Below are 22,792 nucleotides of genomic sequence, written 5' to 3'. Positions count from 1 at the left end.
CGGAGTAACTTCAAAAAGTTCTCAAAATCGTTACTTCTAAAAAAACGTGAGCAGTGTTGTCACAAATTCCTCATCTCCAAATTCTATGATTCTTCTCTAATTTCCAAACAAAATTTCATGATTTCCCCTTACTTTCAATGATTCGAAATTTTTTCGTTCTGATTTGGAAACCGCTAAATATTTTGCTGAGAGATCAACTTACCGTAAACATTGTAAATTCTTATTAATATTACTAATATTGCTTGCATATTTAAGTTAATTTTTGTTAAGTTGATACTGTACCAAAACTATAGGGTGTGAGATGTGTATATATTAAGTTTCTTTAAGTCGACAATTTTTATTTTTCATACATTTTACAAAATTTTCTGACTTTCCTTTGATTTCGCTAACCGTTTTCAATTTTCTTGATGATTTCCCGATTTTCCTGATTTCCAGTTTTGTGGCAATCTCGATAAGACATTGCGACCTTTACGTTTCTCACGCGACTACGCGTTTTTTTTCAACAGTTGCAAAATCGGAAGCATTCGTTGCAAAATCGAAAGCCATTTTGTCGAATCCTTTTCAGCTCCGCCGTCACGCTCTGAATGATGTCAGCGGGGCATTATGCTGCCGTTTATGCCAGTTATAAATCTGTGATTCTTTTATTGCCCTGTCACCATACGCTTGTTGCGGCCTGATTGATGCCTCTGTCAGCGGCTTACGTAGCAAAATAAAATTTAATTTCCGAACGTTCTTCAATTAGGGATATTTTTAGCTGTGACGCGCGACCTCACGCGCACTAGAAGAAAAAAATCACCGAATAAATTGCACTATTAGAGAGTATCAAATGGTGAAATTACGTACGTGTCGACACCGATATCTCAATACGTGAGAAAATTCCTGTAAATTATGCAGTGCAAACTTACGTTTTGAAAAGAAGGTTAAAAAGGCTAAGAGTATGCACTCTTTGAAAAAGAGCTGTCTTACCAAAAGTAAAACCCAAGTGGTACTATCATTTTCATTGAAGGTCTTCTTATTCCAATCCAAATAGTTTGTAGCTTTAATTCTCCTTCAGAAATTATGACATAAGAATCATTATATCACAAAACTTAACTCGAGTGATCGGTGATTTCGGGAACTCTCTTTGCAACTCTAACGTAACATGTAACGAAGATAAAATAGAATGTATATGAATAAAAGAAATTCTTTATACATAAACGTACATTTGTATAATTAAATATTCAATATATAAATACAAATAAAAAATTTTATTGCTGATTATAGACAAAATAATAAATAACAATGAGAGGAAAGCCCCCTATTATGAGATAGGCGCCTAATATGAGATAGCGGCGTTTCTGCTAAACTAGTACACGCTATATATTGGTTCCACCATGAATTTATTGTTCTTGGATTGAAAACTATTTAGTAGTAGAAAATTCAATATTAGATCATGCCTGTAGTCATTGCAAAAAAAGATTTTAGAATTTGGATGTCTTCAAGTTTTATTGAGATGAGCCTTTAAACATTGTTTATTATATATATATTTAATATAAATAAATATTTGATTAATAAATTTTTCATGCAGTGATAGTAAGAGTAAGATCATACTAATAGAAAGATTAGAGATATGTTGAATTGCTTAATTACAGAAGTTAGGTGATCGTAAAATCGTAAGGCGTAGAAATCGTAATATGAGATACTCAGAGTATTTTTAATATAAAATAACCCATGCTCCTATGTTATAGTGAAAATCGCTGCTAGTTTAAATGTTATTGTATAATAATAAAAAGAACAACCGGAACAAACGAATTTCTGCGATGCTTGATTTCAACTACCAGAAGACGAGTTCTGGGTATAATGTATCGCATACTCATTTTTCGCGCACCCTGGCTGTGTTTGTTTGTATTTAAGAAACATTAAATAAAGTTTTTTAGTTACAACATCGATACACTTTGCGTTTTATTATCGATTTCTCGGGGCATCTCATATTAGGAACACAATTTTTGACTTTGCGATTTTGCTCACTTTTTACATTTCTTTAATTAAAAAAAAAAAAAATAAAATTTGAATTAAATTTTACATAACATTATCTTAAAGCTCAATAAATTCCCTTCAAAATGACCTATTATTTTTTTATAAATTTTGCTCATAGACTTCATTTATCCAAAATAAACTCGGTATCTCACAATAGGGGCCTTTCCTCTATATATTATACACATTTAATAATAATGATAATTATAATAAAGCAATTCCATACTTGAGATTTTGAGTTCAAAAGATCACAAGCAAGACAATTGCAAAAAACAAATATTGTGTATATATGCCGACGCCACTGTGCGGCCGCGAAACCCAAGGATCTCTGCGACCCTTTTTTCAGGTGGCTTCTATTCCGGCTCAGCCACCCTCGACGTATATGACCACAAGACCCTGGTATCGGAGGAGAACGTAATCGTGGTGTCGATGCAATATCGCGTGGCTAGTCTCGGCTTCCTGTACTTCGGCACGTCCGACGTGCCCGGTAACGCTGGGCTTTTCGATCAGATGATGGCCCTGCAATGGGTGCGCGACAACATCGCCGCGTTCGGCGGCAATCCCGAGAACGTGACGCTCTTCGGCGAAAGCGCGGGCGCGGTCTCCGTCTCTTTGCACCTTCTGTCCCCGCTGTCCAGGTCAGTTTTAATCTGGGCAATAGTCACCTGGAGTGTTTTTACGCCTTAGCCGCGAAAATATGTGAATTGTAAAATATTTTAAAATTACATGGGCATTACTTAACATAGCTTTCTTTTTTAATATCTATTCTTTATACAATTTTAAACACGCAATTTTATCGAAAATGAGCGTAATAAAAATAGTGTTCTATTAATTAAAATCTTTCTTTTTTAAAGATTATTGTTCTAATAAGCTATATTCCGTACTTATTCCGCTTAATATTTGCTTGGTTTTCACTTACGTTCTTTTAGAAAATTGTGATTAAATTTGTATCTATAACATTCTCAAATGCTAATAAATAAGAAAACAATCAATAATATATAATATGTTGTTAATAATAGATATTAAATGGAGTGTAAAAATACCCCAGGTGATCGTTTATGTAAAAAAAAAACCAGGTTACTACTCTGGGGATTAAAAAGTAGACAAGTCGTCAGTAAGGGAGACTAAAGATAGATCTTTTGAATAAATATATTTAAATATATGATTATATGTATACAATAACGTAAAAATATATATGTGTTATACATTAGTTATAGGTAACATAAAAAGTAATATATATATAAATATTTTTTACTTATATATTTTATTCATTTATTTATATAATATTTATATAATATTTATATTTATATTTATTTAAGATACACATGCATATAAAAATACAAGTTTTAATATCATTCTCGCTGCATCGATAGAGAAATGATAAAAAAAAAATATTTTTGAGATAATAAAAAGAAATCGATCTAAAGCGATTAATATATTATGGAAAAATGATAAATTTGTCAACACATTTCTTATTATTATTTTTATTATTCTTAGAAGTGTCACAACTCACAATTCTGATAAGAGATGAAGTTTGCATGGTCTTAGAATGTGTACATGAAGAAAATTTTATATTTAAAATTACTATAATGTTGTCGAAGCTGCGGATTATCATGACAATTGTGAGTTTAAATGCTATAGCTATTTTTTTAAAAACAATAATGCAACGTAATTTTTACACTTTTTCATAGTAAAAATTTTTTATTTTTACAAAATCAAAACTTGTTGAACAAAAGTTAGTATTGTAAAGATAAGTAAAAAATATGTACCTAGCAAATTTTGTTTGCGTACCATAGTAAAAATTAACTATTTTCGTATGGCACTGGCTTTTAACAAAAATTACTTTATTTATGTGATAAAAATTAGTATTACTATAGTGAAAGTTATGTCGGAATCATGTTGTGATGGTTCATCAAAAATGCAAGACATAGCAAAGTGTAATTTGAAATTGTATTAAAACTTAATAAAATTTTCTTCGTGTATGTTCGAATTTTGGAAATTTATTGTTAGTTTTAAAGAGTTATGATATAAAATTTTGACTCCGCTAATCATAAAAAATTTTTTCTTTTTTATATTAAATATACAGTACAGAATATTGAAAAGTTAATATAATGTAAATAATATCAAAATAAACCGTTATTAATCAAAAACAAATATAGGAAATTATCAAACTAGTAGAAGACTTCAACAGTTCTAATGAGATATTGTCGGCGGTCCTAATGTTAAAGTTTATAATATGTGTATGAAAGGAAAGTGGAGAGGGAGAGAAGTTATATTTACTATCTTAATTAAAACATTTCCATTCTGCAAAAAATTAAAAAAATGTTCTATTGAAAAATTGTTAATTTTTAGTTGTGTCATTTTTCTCTATCAACGCAGCAATATTTCAATTTAATATTTACTCTCTAAATTCTTTGGAGTGGAATCTCCCTCTAAAGAGTGAAAATTGAGCCAGTCTTGAAAAAGAGTGGCACAATTTTCAACCTTTAAAGAGATTTCACGCTTTAGAGTGACAGTTGACTCTAAAAGTTTTAGAGAGTATGCAGGTACGTTACAAGGTGGAGGAAATAAAAAGTCTCTTTCATTAAAGGAAGGAACCTGCGATTCCTATTCCAGGCACTTGTTCAATCAAGCCATCATGCAATCGGGCTCAGCGACCGCGCCATGGGCGATAATCTCGCGCGACGAATCGATCGTGCGTGGCATCCGGCTGGCCGAAGCAGTGGGTTGCCCGCACGATCCCCACAATCTGCGTGCGGCGATCGACTGCTTGTTGACGAAGGATGCGGAGGAACTGGTGAAGAACGAGTGGGGCACCCTCGGGATATGCGAGTTCCCGTTCGTGCCGGTGATTGACGGCGCGTTCCTCGACGAGACGCCCCAACGTTCGCTCGCCACGACATCCTTCAAGAAGACCAACATTCTCATGGGCTCCAACACTGAGGAAGGCTTCTACTTCATCATCTATTATCTGACGGAGCTGTTCCGCATTGACGGCGCCGAGGACGTGAAGGTGACGCGCGATCAGTTCATCAGCGCCGTGTCCGAGCTGAATCCCTACGTGAATCAAATTGGCCGTCACGCCATCATCTACGAGTACAGCGACTGGCTGCATCCAGAGGATCCGCACGCGAATCGCGACGCCCTTGATAAAATCGTCGGCGACTACCAGTTCACTTGCAATGTCAACGAATTTGCCGGCCGATACGCCGACACCGGCCACACCGTCTATATGTACTATTACAAGCACAGGTAAAGAAAGAAATCCATTTTTGAAATCACGATATTATTTAGGAAGTTCCCTGGCTGTCCTCTAAGGATTTGAAATGTACAATATTTTTACAAACTAATTAAAACAAAGAGGAGGAGGGGGGGAGGGGCTATAAAAGTCAAGCGCGGTAAGAAGTTTATAATAAGTCACATTTACTTAGTAATTTAAATCTTACTGCGTTCGATGTTGTAAGATTTAAATAATTGACTTACTGAATAAAAATATGACGAATTTATAAAATTTAATCTCGTAGCTCCCCTTTGTTTTAATTTGTTTCAAGTACCCTTACAGTTTATATTATTATTTCAATACTGCCGAGAGAGAGATATTATTTGATTAGATATTATTTGAATAATTTTCCATTAAATTGAAAAATAGTTTTTTCTTCCTTTTCTGTGAAAAAAAATGAAACTTAATTTTCAAATCACTTTTGAATTAGAGAGTGACATGTTAAAAAAGAAGATAATTAACATAATAGATCCATTTATATTTTCTAAGTCATACGTAGGATTTAAAAAAAAGACGATTTGCACAGATCTAGGAACAATCCATGGCCGCGATGGACCGGAGTCATGCACGCCGATGAGATAAGCTACATCTTCGGGGAACCGCTGGACCCGTCCAAGAGCTACACGCACGAGGAGATACAGCTCTCGAAAAGAATGATGAGATACTGGGCGAACTTCGCAAAAATGGGGTAAGATGTAGTTAATTTAACCCTTTTTTTTACACGTATTATCATCTTCCCTAATTAAAAAAAAAAATTGCGAAAATTGTACGTATTACATAAACGGCTTTTTAGCGATTATATAATTTAGGGCAATATATATATATATATAAATAATTTCAGAGAATTATATTTCAATTTCAAATATAATTAAATATAAAGTAATACACGTTGTATATGTATATTTACGTTATAACTTTTGAAATAGAAAATGTTGTAGTGCTCGCGACACAAAATACATATATTGATATTTGCTTTTTTATTGATGTAGAAATGATAGAAATAAAATATGAACAAACATTTTTTGTTCGGAAAAATACGAATTAATTCATGTGCTCATCAACTATAAAAATATTTTTATATTTTTATTTTTTCGCAAAAAAATATTATTATTCTAACTTGAGGACAGAAATATTTATAAATATAAATGTGACAATATTGCAATTTTAAATTTTAAAAATAAAGTGAAGTTTTTACCTTTAATCTACTTAATCCTTCGTTTGCAATCTGGGTATTTTTTTGGTGCGTGCAAAATTTCACTAGAAATTCAAGAAGGGCGGAGATTTGATTTAAATTAATTCGCCATCGTCGGTCCGTAGAAATTACTTTAAAAATACCTTGAAATCTCATTACTTGAAGATATTTTGGTACCTCGTCGAGGCGACGATATGTTTAGACGATGTCTGATTTGTATGATCGGTCAGAGATCCGAACCTTGATGAGAGCGGCGAGCTGTCCCTGGCTTACTGGCCGTCGCACACCGCCGTCAATAAAGAGTACCTGACCTTGGACATCAACAACACGGAGATCGGTAGCGGTCCCAGGGTGAGGCAGTGCACTTTCTGGAAAAAGTATCTGCCGCAGCTGCTCGGCGCCACGTGTAAGTATCCCATCGAGACCAGTTCTCTCTCCTCGCGTGATAGATGAACCGACCACCCTCGGAAAACAAGGCAACGCGATCAAACAATCGGTTCTTGAGAATCTAGAAACACGCGATGCATCTAGGATTGCTAGATCTAATATCAACATTTCCGAGATATGTCTGAGGCGATGGTTGAAACATGGATTTATTGAAGTATTTCAGTTAAATCATATTAATATCAGTTAGAAGCCCCACATAATTCATTTATGGTCACACTGATCATTTTTTTATGATAGCGTTTTAACTCATCTGCCGAAGTAATAAATACAAATTTATGCCTAATTAAAATTATATCTAAAAATATGATTCTTTTGTATAAATATTTTTAAATTAATTATAAATAGAAGCCGATATGGCTCACTCTAATCAGGAATGCTGTAAAATTGGAAATTAAGAAAATCGAGAAGAGGGAAATTAAAAACGATCGAAAAAATCAGGGAAAAATCAGGCAATTTTTGCAAAATTTTCTGGAGAATTGGAATTCTTGGCTTTAGAGAAATTTAATGTACATACATTACTTACGCAGTTTGAGTATACTACTTAATAATTAGAACTATACAACTTAACGATTAAATCAAAGCAGGTAATAACATTAATAGTAACTTATATTGTTATAATTGCTCTCTCAACAAAATATTTGATGGTTTCCCAATCAAAATGAAAATAGAAAAAATTTCAAAATATTATTGAAAACATCAGGAAAAAGCCAAATCAATGAAATTTTCTCTAGAAATCGGGGAAAAGTTATGGATTTTGAAAGTTATGGACTGAAAGAAGAGATTGGCTGAATATGGCGTAGCATTTTTAATTGGTTCCAGCAGCCAATTAAAAATGCTACGCCATATTTTACCATCTAATTTGCTGCACTCATGTGTGTACGACATAATCTCGTATAAATCTTTAATACAAGTGTTGCGATCAATGATTGCGATCGAAGAAATGATCCAAAAATATGAGAGAAATCTTGAAATTTCGTTAAAATTATCCACTTACGGGGCAGAAAACTTCAATTACTAAACACGGGATTCCCTGAAAAAATTCTGGGGAAGTCCCCAGGAATCCCGGTCACCTGCCAACCCTAGATGCGATTAGCATAATGTAATCGTCACGCAGTTGCGTAACAACTGCGTCTTCTGCGAACAGCAGCTGGCAATCAGCTCCCAGACCGGATGATCAATGATTGAATAGGCGACGTTACCCGTACACGCGAACGAAAACGAGGGTCGCGATTCATCGAACCGCCGAGGTCCTCGACGCGTTACTTACCGCGCGAATTGTCTTGTGTGCGACACCTGTTGAACGCCAAGTACGTTTGATTGTTCTCGCAACGGTCGGGGACCGACTAGGAGAGATCGTTCTCCGGTGTGACGAACAACTTTGGAGCGAGCCTCTCATCTCTTCGCAGGGCACTCTTGACGTGCAGGGCGATCGAGCGCCGTATCGCAAAAAAACTGTCATACGTATAATCTGACTCTAATAAATAAAGTAAATTAAAAACGCAAATTTTCTTTGAGAGAAAAATAAGGGGGGGGGGGAAGAAGAAAAAGCAAAGAAAATTCATCAAACGCATCGCGATTTGGTGATCACGAGACATCGATGAAACGTCGTATCTCGCAGCTTGGAGGGAATGTGCTATTGTACGAGGCAATGCTCCAACGCCGACACTCGAGTTTACATCATTTATTCAGAACTGCTATCAAGTGCGCTTCGCCAAGTGTCCCACTTAGGGCCGGCGCGAGCGCGGCTTCGATGACGGGAGATCTCGCGAGGATGTCTCGTGAGATGTCCCATCCTTCGTGTCCACTTTTTCTTTGCGGTTAATTGTCGTATTTTTTTTTGTTTTGTTCTTTGTACTGTAACAAAATTCTTATAACGAATATTTACAATTAAAATACTTCTAACGAAAAGCGAGATGATCGAAAGCATATATTAAGTTGTCCGCCGTTATGCTTTATTGATGAAAACGTGAAAAAGAAAGAAAATTCTAGATATTAATAGTAAAGAAAAAAAATCTTTAATATCGATTTTTTTAAATTTGATTATTATAAATAGATTTCATTAAATATAAAAAAAAAACGTATGTCTACAATAAATCTTAATTCTCCATAATATAATTCCAAATTTTGCGGTTTAAATTCTGCATTCTAAATTATGTTTCATTGATGAAAACGTGATAAAGAAAGAAAATTCTAGATATTAATAGTAAAGAAAAAAAAATCTTTAATACCGATTTTTTTTAAATTTGATTATCATAAATAAATTTTATTAAATATAAAAAAAGACGTCTACAATAAATCTTAATTCTCTATAATATAATCCTGCGCGTAGTTAAAATAAATTTTGCGCGCGTAGTTTCGATAAGAAATTACCAAAGCACGTATTAAGTTGTTCGCCATTATGCAATAGCTTCATTACAAAGTAGATGGAAACAGGGTGCGGACTTTCGACGATAAGAATTCGTTCAAGTTCATTCGTGTTCATCTTCTTACACATCACGAGAGCGTTATCGTCTCGGCGGGTGCGGATCCGTTAATAGACTTTCATTATCGGTCGTATATGCACGGGTAAAGTTCGCGTTCGCGATAAGAATCTGAAATTTGTACTTGCTCGAACAACAACGTCGCTTTATATGATAATTACGATTACGATAAAACCCTCGGCCGCGGTAACGCACGCACGGCCGTCGAGATTAAACGGCGTAGCGTGTCATCGCGGTCACGAAAGTAGTGCCACCGACGTTTTACACGACGATCGCTTTGTACAACGGTAGAACGCCTTAATAGACAGTTGTTACCGTGAAAAACTACCCCCTTTTCCCCGTCGCGTGCGTGCGCACGCGAGCGAACGAAAATATCGTTCTCGTTAAAGTAGGGAGAGGATTCTATCGTTCCCCGCCCTCCTTTTTCCTCCTTCATGACGCGTCGTGACAGGGAGAGTGACGTAGGAAAGGTAAAGGGATGATCGCGGGGGATGAGCTAAGGTAAAGGGCTGCGATAACGAACTCTCGTAAATTTCGTATAACTTGGAAATAAGCCGTGAGTCGCGTTCAGGGAGAACGGGAGGGAAAACATTTCCCGCGTGAGAAATGTCGAGAGACGTCACACCGACATTGTTAGCGTTAAATTTGCCATGTTAGAAGGACGATGGTATTTTATCGGCTTGCGAATGTGTGACGTTCAATTTCGTATATTAGCGCTATAAATGATTGTTACAAGAACAGTATATGATTATGTACTATGTATATATTTTTTACTATATATATATATAGTATATATGTGTATTTTATTTTTATTTGCATGCACGTATATACGAGTACACATAGTATATGTATATACATATTCTACAGTATATATTTCCTACACGTATACAGTGAGAGTGTAAACAAGTATTTGTGAAGGATCTTTTAAAAAAACCTTATTTTTAGAAAGCAAATATTAATTAGCTATTTATTAACAAAGAATAAAATTATATATCTTATAATACATACCTTATATATTTGCTATAGAATATATAATTTTATTCTTTGTTAATTATTATTTATAGTGCAAAAAGTATTTGTACAGGAAAACTTTTAAAAGACCTTATATTTTTATAAAGTAAATATTAATTAGTAATTTACTAACAAAGAATGAAATAAATTGTATATTTCTCAAAATTTTTTTTTGTTTTCTCTAAAAAGGTATGTAGAAGTTAAAATGTATTATCTTAATAAGCGAAAATGAAAAATTGTATTATACTATTTGAACTCACAAAAGTATTCGTACAAGTATAGTTGGAAAATTTAGCTCCATAAATACGGTTATTTTTGCGAAATTCTTTTATTTATATTGAGATAAAACACACTCACTGTTAATAAATTGCTAATTAATGTTTGTTTCTACAAATAAGGTTTTTCTTTTAAAAATTTTGTTTGTACAAATATTGTTTACATTTCCTGTACAAAATATATATTTCACTAAATTATATACTAAAAATCATTTATATCATAAATTATATAAAAAATATATTATATATATTATTAAATATGTTATATCATAAATCATATTAAAAAATACTTTTTATATATTTTTATGTATTGTATAATAATATATGTTTATACTGATGTGATTATTATTGTTTTTCGTTTTTATATAGAAGTAAAAGTTCAAAGTATACCATATATGTACATTTTTTTATTATATTCATATAAAACATCTAGTTCCGACTGTGAAATTTAATTAAATATTTACTTAGCATTATCGGCATTTTGGCGCTTGATAAAACTAGCAACGAAGAGAAGGGATCGAAAAATTTCACTTTCCCATAATATTTTAAAGATACGAGCGAGTAGCAGTTTCTGGAAAAAAATTCTCTGAACAATAAAAGCTAATGAAGCCTAAACCTTTGAAGGATACCTCTCGCGTTACTCCTTGTTATTAATAAATAAATAAATGCTTGTCCTATGTATTTAGTAAAGTAAATATTTTTTCAACGTTAACTTTATTTGCCGACATATAGACTCATCGCGCCGATTACCGATAATTACAAAAAGAAGTACAATTTTTTATTTTCGCTTATTAAGGTAATATATTTTAATTATTACATACCTTTTTAGATAAAACAATTTTGAGAAATATACAATTTATTTCATTTTTTGTTAGTAAATTACTAATTAATATTTACTTTATAAAAATAAGATTTTTTAAAAGTATTTTCCTATATAAATACTTTTTGCACTTTTTTATTATAAATAATAATTACAGAAAGAAAAGGAAAAGAAAAGCGAAAGTATAAATCCAAGATACAAAAGGAAAATATAAACATCTCCTATTCACCATTCTCTCCACCCGAATCGATTATAAAACACTATTGTATACGTTGCATGTAATTATAAGAACAATATATGGACGAGCGCTTTAAAAAAATAAAAAAGAGAAGAAGGAAAATCGTGGGCAGGCAGGTTTCCGATCTCGAAATGTGGAAATAAAAACAACAGTGACGCACTTTTGCCACAAGTGCCGGAATACTTATTATTATCGGGTGCCAATGAAACACAAAAATGTGAAATCATAAATTCATTTATAAAGCGTATCGCGTCGTTTCACCCCTCGATGTCAACGTATGTGTGAAACGAGAGATCGATCGGGAACACGTTCTACGTGCGTAGGTATTACCATATCTAAATCGCAAGAAAAGCATACATATGTATAAATATTAATTTAAAAAAAATAATTCAAGAGCGGAAGAGGAGCGAGCGCATAATTTGTTTATACACTAAACGTGATATTTAATCAAATAAAAAATTTCTAAACATAATTTTTACTTCTAATTCTTATTAATACAATTTTATAAATATAAAATCTCACATACGATTAAATAAAAGATTCTTATTGTTCATGAAATTTTAATTAATAATTAGAGTTTTACAACATCAAAAGTAATACATTCTCAGAAAAACAAATTAAGAGAAAGTCAAAATGACTACTTTGACTTTCATGACAGTTAAAATGATGATTTTTTTGTTACAAAATTTGACTGTTTACGTTAAGAATCAAAGTAAAGTCATTTGATTTCTTGTTGACTTTTACGCGTTCTTTGAACTTACTCAACCCCTTCGAACTGATTTAAATAGATCCATGTTAACCAATTTTTAAAATTTAATTCATGCGCACTTTATAATAAGTAGTTCATACTAAACAATTAATTTTTTTCTAAATTTTGACTATTTTTAGAATATACTCTTATACTCGTATTCTTATTATATACATCAAATCTCAAATGATAGAACTAAATAATTTCAATGGATGTCTTCAAATTCGAAATTAATCATCACAATGTACGCAGAGTCTGAAGGGGTAAAAGAGTATATTGGTTGATAACTCTGTATACGATTTACCAAAAGTGTTCTTAGCGTACAAGATTCATATTCTCGAGCGTTAATCGGTTAGCGGTTTCGCGGTAACGTTACGGACGCGGCGGGTCGCGGGAGGATGAGGGTGTCTCTTGGGTAAAGGGGGAGGTTAAACGACCGGCGTCTCTCCGACATATTGAGATATTTCTTTGGCGACAGCGTGTGCATGCTCGCACGTGCAATGCAAGCTCGCGCGGACTTGACGACGCGGTTTCGACGCGAGCGAGTTACTTACCCGTGGAACGAATCCGTGCCCTGCCTGCCTGCCTGCCTGCCTGCCTGGCGGTCGCTACCACCACCATCACCATCGCCAGCACCAGCAGCACCACCACAACCACCCTCTCAGCATGTGCTGCTGGTCCGGTATACTATCCCCGTTTACTCGGCTCCGCTTGTTCGTTTTGTTTCGCCGCGCCAAGGCGAACGTGCGCGCAATCGAGAAGCCACCCCTTCCACCCCCTCACGGTAACACCGCTGTCATGTCTCACTCCACGTCACCACCCCCGCGTCTCCCGACACGTCGATCTTACGACGCACGCTGCGAAATTTGCCTATCTTGCCGATATTGGCGATGGAAGAATTATTTCGAAAGGCACGTAGAGTTTCCTTTGTTGAATACGCAAGTACGCCTCGAAGTTTTGATTTAAAATTATCCTGTTAAGGCAGCTTATAAGCCGAGATTCAATGTTGTACCAAGAAATTTTAAAAAGAATATATACATATATAAACCAATTATGCAATTTGGAATATGCAATTATTTTATTTTTTAAAAACAATCGAGTCTTTTTTTATATTACTTGAGTTATCTCGTTATTCTGTTACCTTAAATTAAAATGGGATTCCCCTGTACATATACTTATATATTTTCAAATTATTCTATGTTATATATATTAAATATGCAAAAAACCTATTCCTGTCGTCAGATGCACCAAAATTATTCCGACTATTCGCGATTATTAATTTTTAATTGATCACGTGATGTAACATAAACCCATTCATCTCTCCATTTTACTCACATTCAGATTCTTTGTTTTTTTTTCTCTCTTTAATTTCTTTGACTATACATTTCAAATGCAGAAAGTGCTTTTAGGGAATAAAAGTAAACGAACAGTCTAAAGATGACAAAAGAATTACGACCAGCTTTCATATTGATCCCACGCGACCAATTAAGGGTTAATTGTACCTGGACAATTAAAGTTCGAACAGAAATCGTTCGATCAATAGGAATATCCCATTACGTTCACGATATTTGTTGTTTTCCTATTTATGAAAAAGTACAGCAAAATAGCAGAAAAATCAATGTTGCAGTTTCTATTATTCAAAGTATTTTCTTTCATAATTTGCTGCTATAATTATATTATAATTATAGGAAGGGCAGAGCTTTGTTTCGGCAGAGCACATTATATACATTATTACACAAAAGACTTTGAGAACAAAAGGAGAAGTATCTATTGTTTCATAAATCGTAAAAATGTAGTTTTATATTCTATATGTACATGTCTGATTTTATTACTCTCTAAATCTTTTTGAGTGAGACCTTTCTTCAAAAGATTGAAAATTAAACGTTGAAAAAAGGGTGAAAATATTTTCACTCTTGAACAAGAGTGGCAGATTTTCACACTTTGTGTGAGAATGAGATTTCATTGCTTTGGAGTAAGATTTCACTCTTTTGAAGTGAAAATCACTCCAAAGAATGAAGTCTCACTTCAAAAAAAGGAGTAGGATTTCATACCTTTGGAGCGAATCCCACTTCAAAACAGTGAAATCTTACTCCAAAAAAGAATGAAAATCTGTCATTCTTGTTTAAAAATATTCGTTCTTTTTTTTCAAGACTGACTCAATTTTCACCCCAAAATTTTCACTCCAAAAGATTTAGAGAGTAGATATTACTTCTATATAAGGGATCTTATGTGAGAGATAAGCGACAAAAACAATATGAAACTAGATAGCTCTCGTGATTGGGATACCGACAAATGTAGAGTACAACGGAGCACTTAGCTTAAGCGTATAGATTCTTTTCAGACCTTCTTGCACCACCGTTAATTCTTTCTCTTTTTCTCTCAACGTCGAGTGGTGCAAGAAGGTGGACTGAAAAGAACAGGTGTTTTTTATTACCTCTCGCGAATCCATTTGCCCCATTCGGGGAAGTTCCCAGCGCTAATTATTAAGATCGGGATTGCGGTCGCCCCGCGACTCTGTTACAGCGAAACTGGAGGTCGGGTCCACGGAGACGTGCGGCAGCACGAGCCTCGCCAACTCTGGCGCGACCCGGATACTCCTGATCTTGAGCCTGTTATTGACCGGCCTCACTACTCTGCCTCACATCCAGCACGACGTCAGAGGTATCGTTTAGCTCCCGGCTGCCGCCGCCGCTGGATCGGTGGTCGGCCGTCGAGCCGCCGTCCTAGCCCCGTCGAGCAGCAGAAGCATCAGCATCAGCATCAGCATCAGCAGCAGCAGCAGCAGCAGCAGCAGCAGCAGCAGCAGCAGCAGCAGCAGCAGCAGCATCGACATCAGCAGCAGTGGTCCGTTTCTTCCCTAAAGAAGAGGACGAACGAACGCGAACGAACGAACGAACGGACGAAATGAACGAACAAACGATCGGGAAGATGACGGTACCGCGCGAGAAACAGACATATCAGTAGTAGAAGAGTGCTCGATCGCCGGGGGATCGACGATGAATAAAAGAAAAAAAAAAATACACGCCCGCCTATGAGAGAGATCTCGGTCGGAAATTATGGGGGACAAGGGGGGGCCCCAGGGGCCCGGGGTGGAATCGAGTTCGAGTAGTATTCACGCGCGTAAATAGAGAAAGGAGAAATCTGAGAGGGGTGACGAACGACGATCCGACGACGATGATGGAGGACGACGAGAGGTAAGAAGAGAGGAATAAATGAGATATTCGATGTAGCGATGCACGGACGATCGAACGGGGACGAGACGATGGCTCGAAACTATCGGCGAACTACGCCGACGGTTCTAATTGCGCTAATTATAGTTCCTACGAGTCACTCCGAAGTCTGAGGCTCTTCCCCCGCCTTAATGCCGGCGCGACAGAACGACGAGAATTCAAAAGTCCGTTTGAACTTTCGAAGGTTCATATAGGTATTCAAAAAACATAATGAAAACGCGAGGATTCGAAAAAAAATTTCGAAACGGAAGTTCGAAAATTCAAAAAATTCGAGAAACGCTACATTTTAACAGTCCGAAAATGTTAAAAACCGCGAAAATTCGAAAAATCGTAAATCATATTATATTATGGTAAATTAACACTCGGTTATGTTAAAAATTCAATACAAAAATTTTAATAAAGCCTGATTTTGACACAAGTACAAAATGTTTTTTACTGTGCGAAGAGATACACAAGTTTTTTAAAATTCAAAAAATTCGAAAAACGCTAAAAATTAACAATCCGAGAATTTTAAAAATTACTCAAAATCTGAGAAATTGCGAACACGAGGGATTCGGGAAAAATAGAAGGCGTGCGGAAATTAGAAGAGAGAATCTCGGGACTTACATATAAACACGGGGATGCTGGAGGATTCGGGGTACCGGAAGCTGTACACGACACGTGCGGATTCGTCGTAAAACCATCGTTATGCCATCGGTCTCTCGTCGAATCCGGTACTCCATTTAGAACACGAACAGCGCGTTATACCACCCCGCTATACAGGGTGTCCCAGACTTCCCATTACAGCCGTCAATAGCAAACTGCTAAGATGATTTCAAGACGAAAATCCTAATATCAAAGTGTCGAAACTACAATAGTTTTTAAATGAGAAATGTTTTTAAAGTTAGTTAAATTGTTCGAAATTCGCGATCAAGCATGACAATAATGAACATTAATAATAATGAAAATGTTTAGAAGAATAGAAGAGAATAGAAGTGATGCTTGAAAACATCTTCATATTTTTTTTTTGCTATTAACAGGTGTTATGCAAAGTCTGGGACACTAGAGATTCTCAAATATAGGAGAATAAACACCGTTTAGACGATTTCTGATTGGGCCGCTATATTTTTCAGGAATAAGATAGAACGTGATAGATAAGATAGAATGAGATATTCGCACATCTTCTTCCATCTTACGCATCTATTTAATTCTATCTCAGTTCTGAAAAAGATGGCGGATCAAACGTATGGTGTCCAGTCACTTACTTGAGGATCTTTGGAACACCCTGTATATCTGCTATGTGGGTCACCGTCGCGGGGGGTTTTATGAGCACGAATCATCGCGTCGCGTCGCGTTTATCGTGACGTTATCCCACGGGACAAGGCGGTCACGTGTATATATCCGATGTTAGATATACGGACGGATGATCGAAGTATCCGGGGGTGAGAGCGTAATTTCTCCCGAGCTTTACCGGATCCGTGGAGCTTCCATTGCAATATCGGGACTCTACGTTAAAAAAAAGAGCTCCGAAAATCCTCAAGAGGCACATATCTATACCTGCACCTGTCTCCGTTAAAAGAAATCTGATACAGCCAGATAACGCAGAATCGATACGATCGAATCGTGTTCCGTGAATATCAGATATCTGACATACGCTGTTATTGTTCGTATCGTCAATTTCATATCAAGATACTTTCGACGTTCGCGTATATTTTTTTTTATTATTGACTCGAGATACATCTCGCGGGAAACGAGGACCTTTTTATCACGCCAGATTTGGATCATCGTAATGAAGAAATTCTATATACGTAGAGATTTCAACATATACTCGTGTACAACGATTCGTTCCTCTCTATATTTAATGAAACAAGTCCTAAAGATGTCTATCTTGTTTTACAAAAATCATTTCGTTAATTTGCTATAACAATAATTTACCTAGAAAAGGGTCTTGTCATTTTTTCAGTTGCTTGCAGAAAAAGAATGGAAATGTAAAAAAAAAGAAGAAAAATTATTATAAAAATCTTAAATTATCTTAAATTACGTTATGACTAAACAATCATATGGAGTGTGATCCAATTAATGCTGCAAATATTTATTTGACCAATCAGAAGAAAAAATTGACCAATCAAAGAATGTTTCAAAGCATTTGCGGCGTGAAGTGGATCGCACCCATAATGTATTTAGAGAATTGCATTCTATTATAATTGGCTGAAATATATGGTAACGTAATATGACTTATTTTGAATGTAAATTTCCTAATACAGGTTTTCTACAATAAGCCATTACCTCAGCTTTAAGCCGTAAAAAATTAACCAATCATAGTCGATTATTCTTTTCACATTCGACTGTGATTGGTCGATTTTTTATGGCTTATGACTTAAAACTTAGATAATGGCTTAGTGTAGAAAGCCTTTAAAGCGTCGTCTACAATATACGGAGTAAGAAGCAAAAGCAAGAAATTGACCAATCACAGTTGATTATTCTTCTCACATTCGACTATGATTGGTCAATTTCTTACTCTTGCTTCTTAGACGATGCATCAGATTTAGATGGAAATCAGACTACTCATCGAAGATTGAGATTGAAGATTGAAAGATTGAAATTTGACCAATCAAAACGATAGGAGCTAAAATTCCTTTGTCCTCATTGGTCAAATTTCAACCGTGTAGTCTGATTCCAACTTTACGACTTATTCTGACTTACCACTAATATGATATGAGTGATGACTAACGGTTCGTTGTAGAAGTCTAGAAGAGTTCATATCTGACGAAAAATAGATATTATTTCCTCCTCGCTTGTCGCGATGACGCGTCGCGTATCGCATTCGTGTCTAACAGCCGACGAAGATGAGCGCAGTGCCGCGTAAAATTGCCTCTGGCCCCCCCGAGCGACGACGCCGATTACGACGACTCTGCAATTCGCATTCGTCTACCTCCGCATCCGCCGTTTCCAGCCACTGCTATGTGTGCGCCGTACATATCTACCTACGTGGTAGAGTAGTGAAATGGGGTCCGCAATTCGATCTATACGGTCCGATACGCGCGCACGACTCGCGACTCCGCGTCGCAGCAGTCGATCGCGCTCGTAAAAGGCAGGAGAGATAAAAAGAGAAGAGAGAAAGAGAGAGAGAGAGAGAGAGAGAGAGAGAGAAAGAATAACGATAAAAAAAAAGAATTCGCCCATCTCTTGCGTTATGTCCCCCCTTTACCTATCCGCGCGCGTCTCGTTCGATATCTCGCTCGCTCGAGCTATTCCACATCGCGTGAAGTCGCGCGCGAGTAAAATCCCGCTCGAGAGGATCGAACGATGTTCGCTTTTATGTCAGCTTTTACATCGGTTTCTTCCCTCGCGCGCGAGAAGAGAGAAAAGAAGGACGACGCGCTATCTCTCCCCTTATATGGAAATCCAATTTAACTCTCCGTCTGCAATCTGGATCTTTTTGATATATACAAGGAATGAAATCTCACCCTCAAACTTCTCCGAAATATAAAAGAAGGTAGAGTCAAATCCCCCCTTAAAATATCTTGTTAAAAAAGCTATTCGGAAATGTGACAAAGATATAACCTAGAATTTTATCACATATTTTGGAAAGTAGATCTAGAATAATAAAAAAAAAAACTTTAGCCGGAATGGAGAGACACGTAAAGAATGGTTTTGTTAAAATATTTAAAAATTGGCTAAATATAGATCTGAAAATAATTTTGTTAGATCACATCAAAATAATGGATCTCAAACATGATAAATAATTCGAGTTAATTCTATTGTTAGTTTTTTTTTAAATAAGATTACGTAACTTAATATTATAGAAAGTGTAAAAAACGTTTGTTATAAACAATTTTTCACAAAGTAATTGAAGAAAATGCCCGGCTACACTGGAATACCGATCAGGTAATAATACTCAAAATGAATAATTAATCACTACGCCATCTAATATTAAATTTCTAAAAAAAGACAAGTGCATTGTGCGTCACAAAAAATCGGCGGAATCAATCGATCGTGACATATTGCCAGTCGTGATAGAACGCGAAAGTTGAAGTTTACCCAACTTTATGCATCCTGTATTCTGCGTCCTACAGTCTTTACGATTCTATTATGGAACAAGTAGAAATGGGATTCCGATCGGAATTATTCAATTAGTCTCTAATTAAATAGCTATTATGTTTTCTAGGGAAAAAAAAAGGGAATAATTCCAATCAAAATCCATTCCAACTTATTCCATGATTTACGACCCGCGTCCTACGCATAATGTAAAAATATGAAGTGTTTCATTGCGCATAATAACAGTTAAATACAATTTTGGGGCAAATTACTGGTGGTAAATTTCTAATAACGGTTCTATATTGGCTTATAACATTTGGAGCTAATTTTCTAGTTTGTTATCAACTGCTTGGGAGCGAAATATCTTGCATTCTTACATCGTGGTTTTATATAAATCAGACTTTGGAGCTGCACATAATTAAAGAAAAGGAAGAAGAGAATAAGAACTTCGACCTATATCAGAACTATATGTATTTCACAGTACATGCTTTCTGATAGCTTGAAATTCTTATTCCCTGTTCCCTTTTCCTTTGATTGTGCGCAATCCCTTTACCCGCGACTTTCCTTCGTCGAATTTGCGATCTCCTCCTCGTTCGGTCTTCGCTTGCCTGAGGAGGGAATCGGCCTCGTGGCCGAATAACGCGCGTCAGCTGGAATATTTCCAGGAGGGCTGCCTCCGCTCTATTGATTTTTATTTCCGCTTTCGCCGGAGACCGATGTGCTGGAATACAACGTCTCTCCGTGCTGTGGACACTAGAGATCTAATCAGAGTCTGATTATAACAAGTAGTCCAACATTTTTCGTCAAAATCGTGCAACTAAGATGTTCCTATACTAAGAGTCTAGTCATTAAAGCTGTTTTGTAATAAAATGGCGTCTGTCGCATTATGAAACTTTAATATCATCATTTAATTTTATATTTTACTGAAAAAAGATACAATACATTCTTGTGATAAATTTGTACAATTATTGTATCGTGTCTCATCTTAGATAATTGGCAATAATCAGGATTGGCAAAATTACTTTTTAAGTTACTTTTTAGGTTACTTTATATGCGTTTGTTATATGTGTAGAGATTGAATACAAAAAAATAATACGAAATTTAAATCGACATTTAAAATAATTTACATAATAATTGTTGTAGAAATTGAACACAAAAAATAATACGAAATTTAAATCTACATAATAATCTGCGTTGTTTCATTTAGAATCATATATAATTATCACATGATAACCTACATTTAAAATTCTTTCGCTATTTATTATATCTCTCTTATTTGAATTTGATTCCTAATCTTTATAATTCTAATTGTTGCTGCCATGTTGCTATCTTAAATCCAGACTCTGATTAAGCTCGCGTCACACTACGCATTGGAGATAGTGGATTGCGAATTCAAGAAGAGAATTCAGCGAATCAGAACGAAACGGATTGAAATTAAAATTATTTGGAATTCTAATCTCAATTTGCTATCATCAGTCCCCACAACACAGTCTAATCAGCACGAAACATTAAAAAAAATATTTAAAGAAGTATTTATCAAATACTTATTTAATGTAAAAATATTAAATAAATGTTTAAAAAAATGTTTTTTTAAATATTGTGTGCTTATTGGGAGGCTTTAGAAGATCTCTAGTGGAGGTCCACAGTGTCTTCGGATTCTCTCGTGATCGATTCGATCAATTCCTTCCGCCCTTTGGCGCAGTTGTGCCCGAAGAACAGAAAAGAAGCGAAAAAGATCACTGAAATAAAACGTGGAGGAGCTCTAAAAGCTCGCGATTAATTTCGAAAGATGCGAAATAATTCACGATTCAATCCTTTTACACGAGAAAACCTTTGGCGCGAGTTTCACCGAACACGCGAGAGTGACCCGAATGTGTCGGGGTTTTAGAGCGCCATGGGGGACACGCCAGGGTTTCGTATAAATTATTTCTCGCGTTCTGTGCGCGCCGGGGAATATCGTCCTTGAATCGTCGGCGGTCGCTCGCCGGCGGGACCTCGAAGGTGCCCGTCGCGTCGGTCCGACATCCTGCCACGTGCGTCCTGACGAAGAGGACGCGCGGGAAGGAATCCGAGGGAGGTCGAAGATTCCACCCCTCCCCGAGGGTCACAACCCCCGGGGCCCCTTGGGCCCACGTCTAGCTAACTTTTAGCTGTACAACACACAAGCACCGTTACAACGTAAAGCAGCAGGTAAAAAGAGAGAGAGAGAGAGAGAGAGAGAGAGAAAGAGAGGGAGCGAAAGAGTGGGAGAGAGAGAGAGAAATTGAGCGGGAGAGAGAAGAGTTACTCGCTAGTTCGTCAGTAAGAGATAAGAAAAAAAAAAGCGTTATCACATAAGGCAAATGGCAAAAAGAGGAAAAAAAAAAGAAAAAAAAGTTATAGAACGATTTATCAGAAGTCTGTACAAAGGACTCTAAACGATTATAATCCCACGCGCGACGATGAGCACCGGCGACGTGCGTCGTCCACGACAAACTCGAGCTTCGGACCCGGGGATCGATCGAAAATTAGCTAGAGAAAAGAGAGAGAGAGAGAGAGAGAGAGAGAGAGAGAGAGAGAGAGAGAGAAAGAGAAATGAAAAATAATAAAAAGAAATAGAAAGAGAGATTGCCTCGATTGCGCCTCTGTATGATATAAAACGAATAAAAAAATAATGAGAGGGAGGAAGGCAGGAGAGATTCCTCCGCGAAATAACTCATTAATTCATTAGACAACATTTTTTTTGCGCCGCAAAAGAAAAAAGCATGCGCGTCGTTAAAACGTGGGAAAAAATGATGATATCGTGTTAATTGTAGAAAATAAGTATTATATATTAAGAATGAAGACGCAGCGATAGTTAAACAAAATGAGTTGGTATCGATAAAAGTTGATAACGATAAAAAAAATGATAATGAGACGTGGTGATAACGATAATAATAATAATGATATAATAGATGTAAAAATAATGAAAAATAATAATAACGATATATGAATAAATAGTAGCGCGCGATAATGATACTAGGAATAATAACAAGAATTACGAGTAAATCAAAAAATAGATT

At 35.8% G+C, this 22,792-nt stretch overlaps 1 protein-coding gene across 9 annotated transcripts in view; it reads left to right on the top strand.

Moving 5' to 3' along the window:
• LOC108749773 (acetylcholinesterase-like) overlaps nt 1-16,074 on the top strand; it is a 45,902-nt gene extending 29,828 nt beyond the window's left edge. For 8 of the 9 annotated variants that reach the window (XM_018488722.1, XM_018488727.1, XM_018488726.1 and 5 more), the window contains 5 exons: nt 2,360-2,651; nt 4,630-5,265; nt 5,820-5,981; nt 6,716-6,891; nt 15,028-15,176. In XM_018488722.1, coding sequence (XP_018344224.1) covers nt 2,360-2,651; nt 4,630-5,265; nt 5,820-5,981; nt 6,716-6,891; nt 15,028-15,176 — 1,415 coding nt within the window. Of the gene's footprint in view, nt 1-2,359; nt 2,652-4,629; nt 5,266-5,819; nt 5,982-6,715; nt 6,892-15,027 lie in introns of all 9 variants that reach the window. The other variant, XM_018488719.1, reaches the window with a different exon arrangement.
• Nucleotides 16,075-22,792: the final 6,718 nt, after the last annotated feature.

This window comes from Trachymyrmex septentrionalis, unplaced genomic scaffold (genome assembly GCF_001594115.1).
Source record: "Trachymyrmex septentrionalis isolate Tsep2-gDNA-1 unplaced genomic scaffold, Tsep1.0 scaffold312, whole genome shotgun sequence".
Lineage (NCBI taxonomy): Eukaryota > Metazoa > Arthropoda > Insecta > Hymenoptera > Formicidae > Trachymyrmex > Trachymyrmex septentrionalis.
Note: the sequence above shows the minus strand (reverse complement) of the source record. Positions and strands in the feature narration are given on the sequence as shown.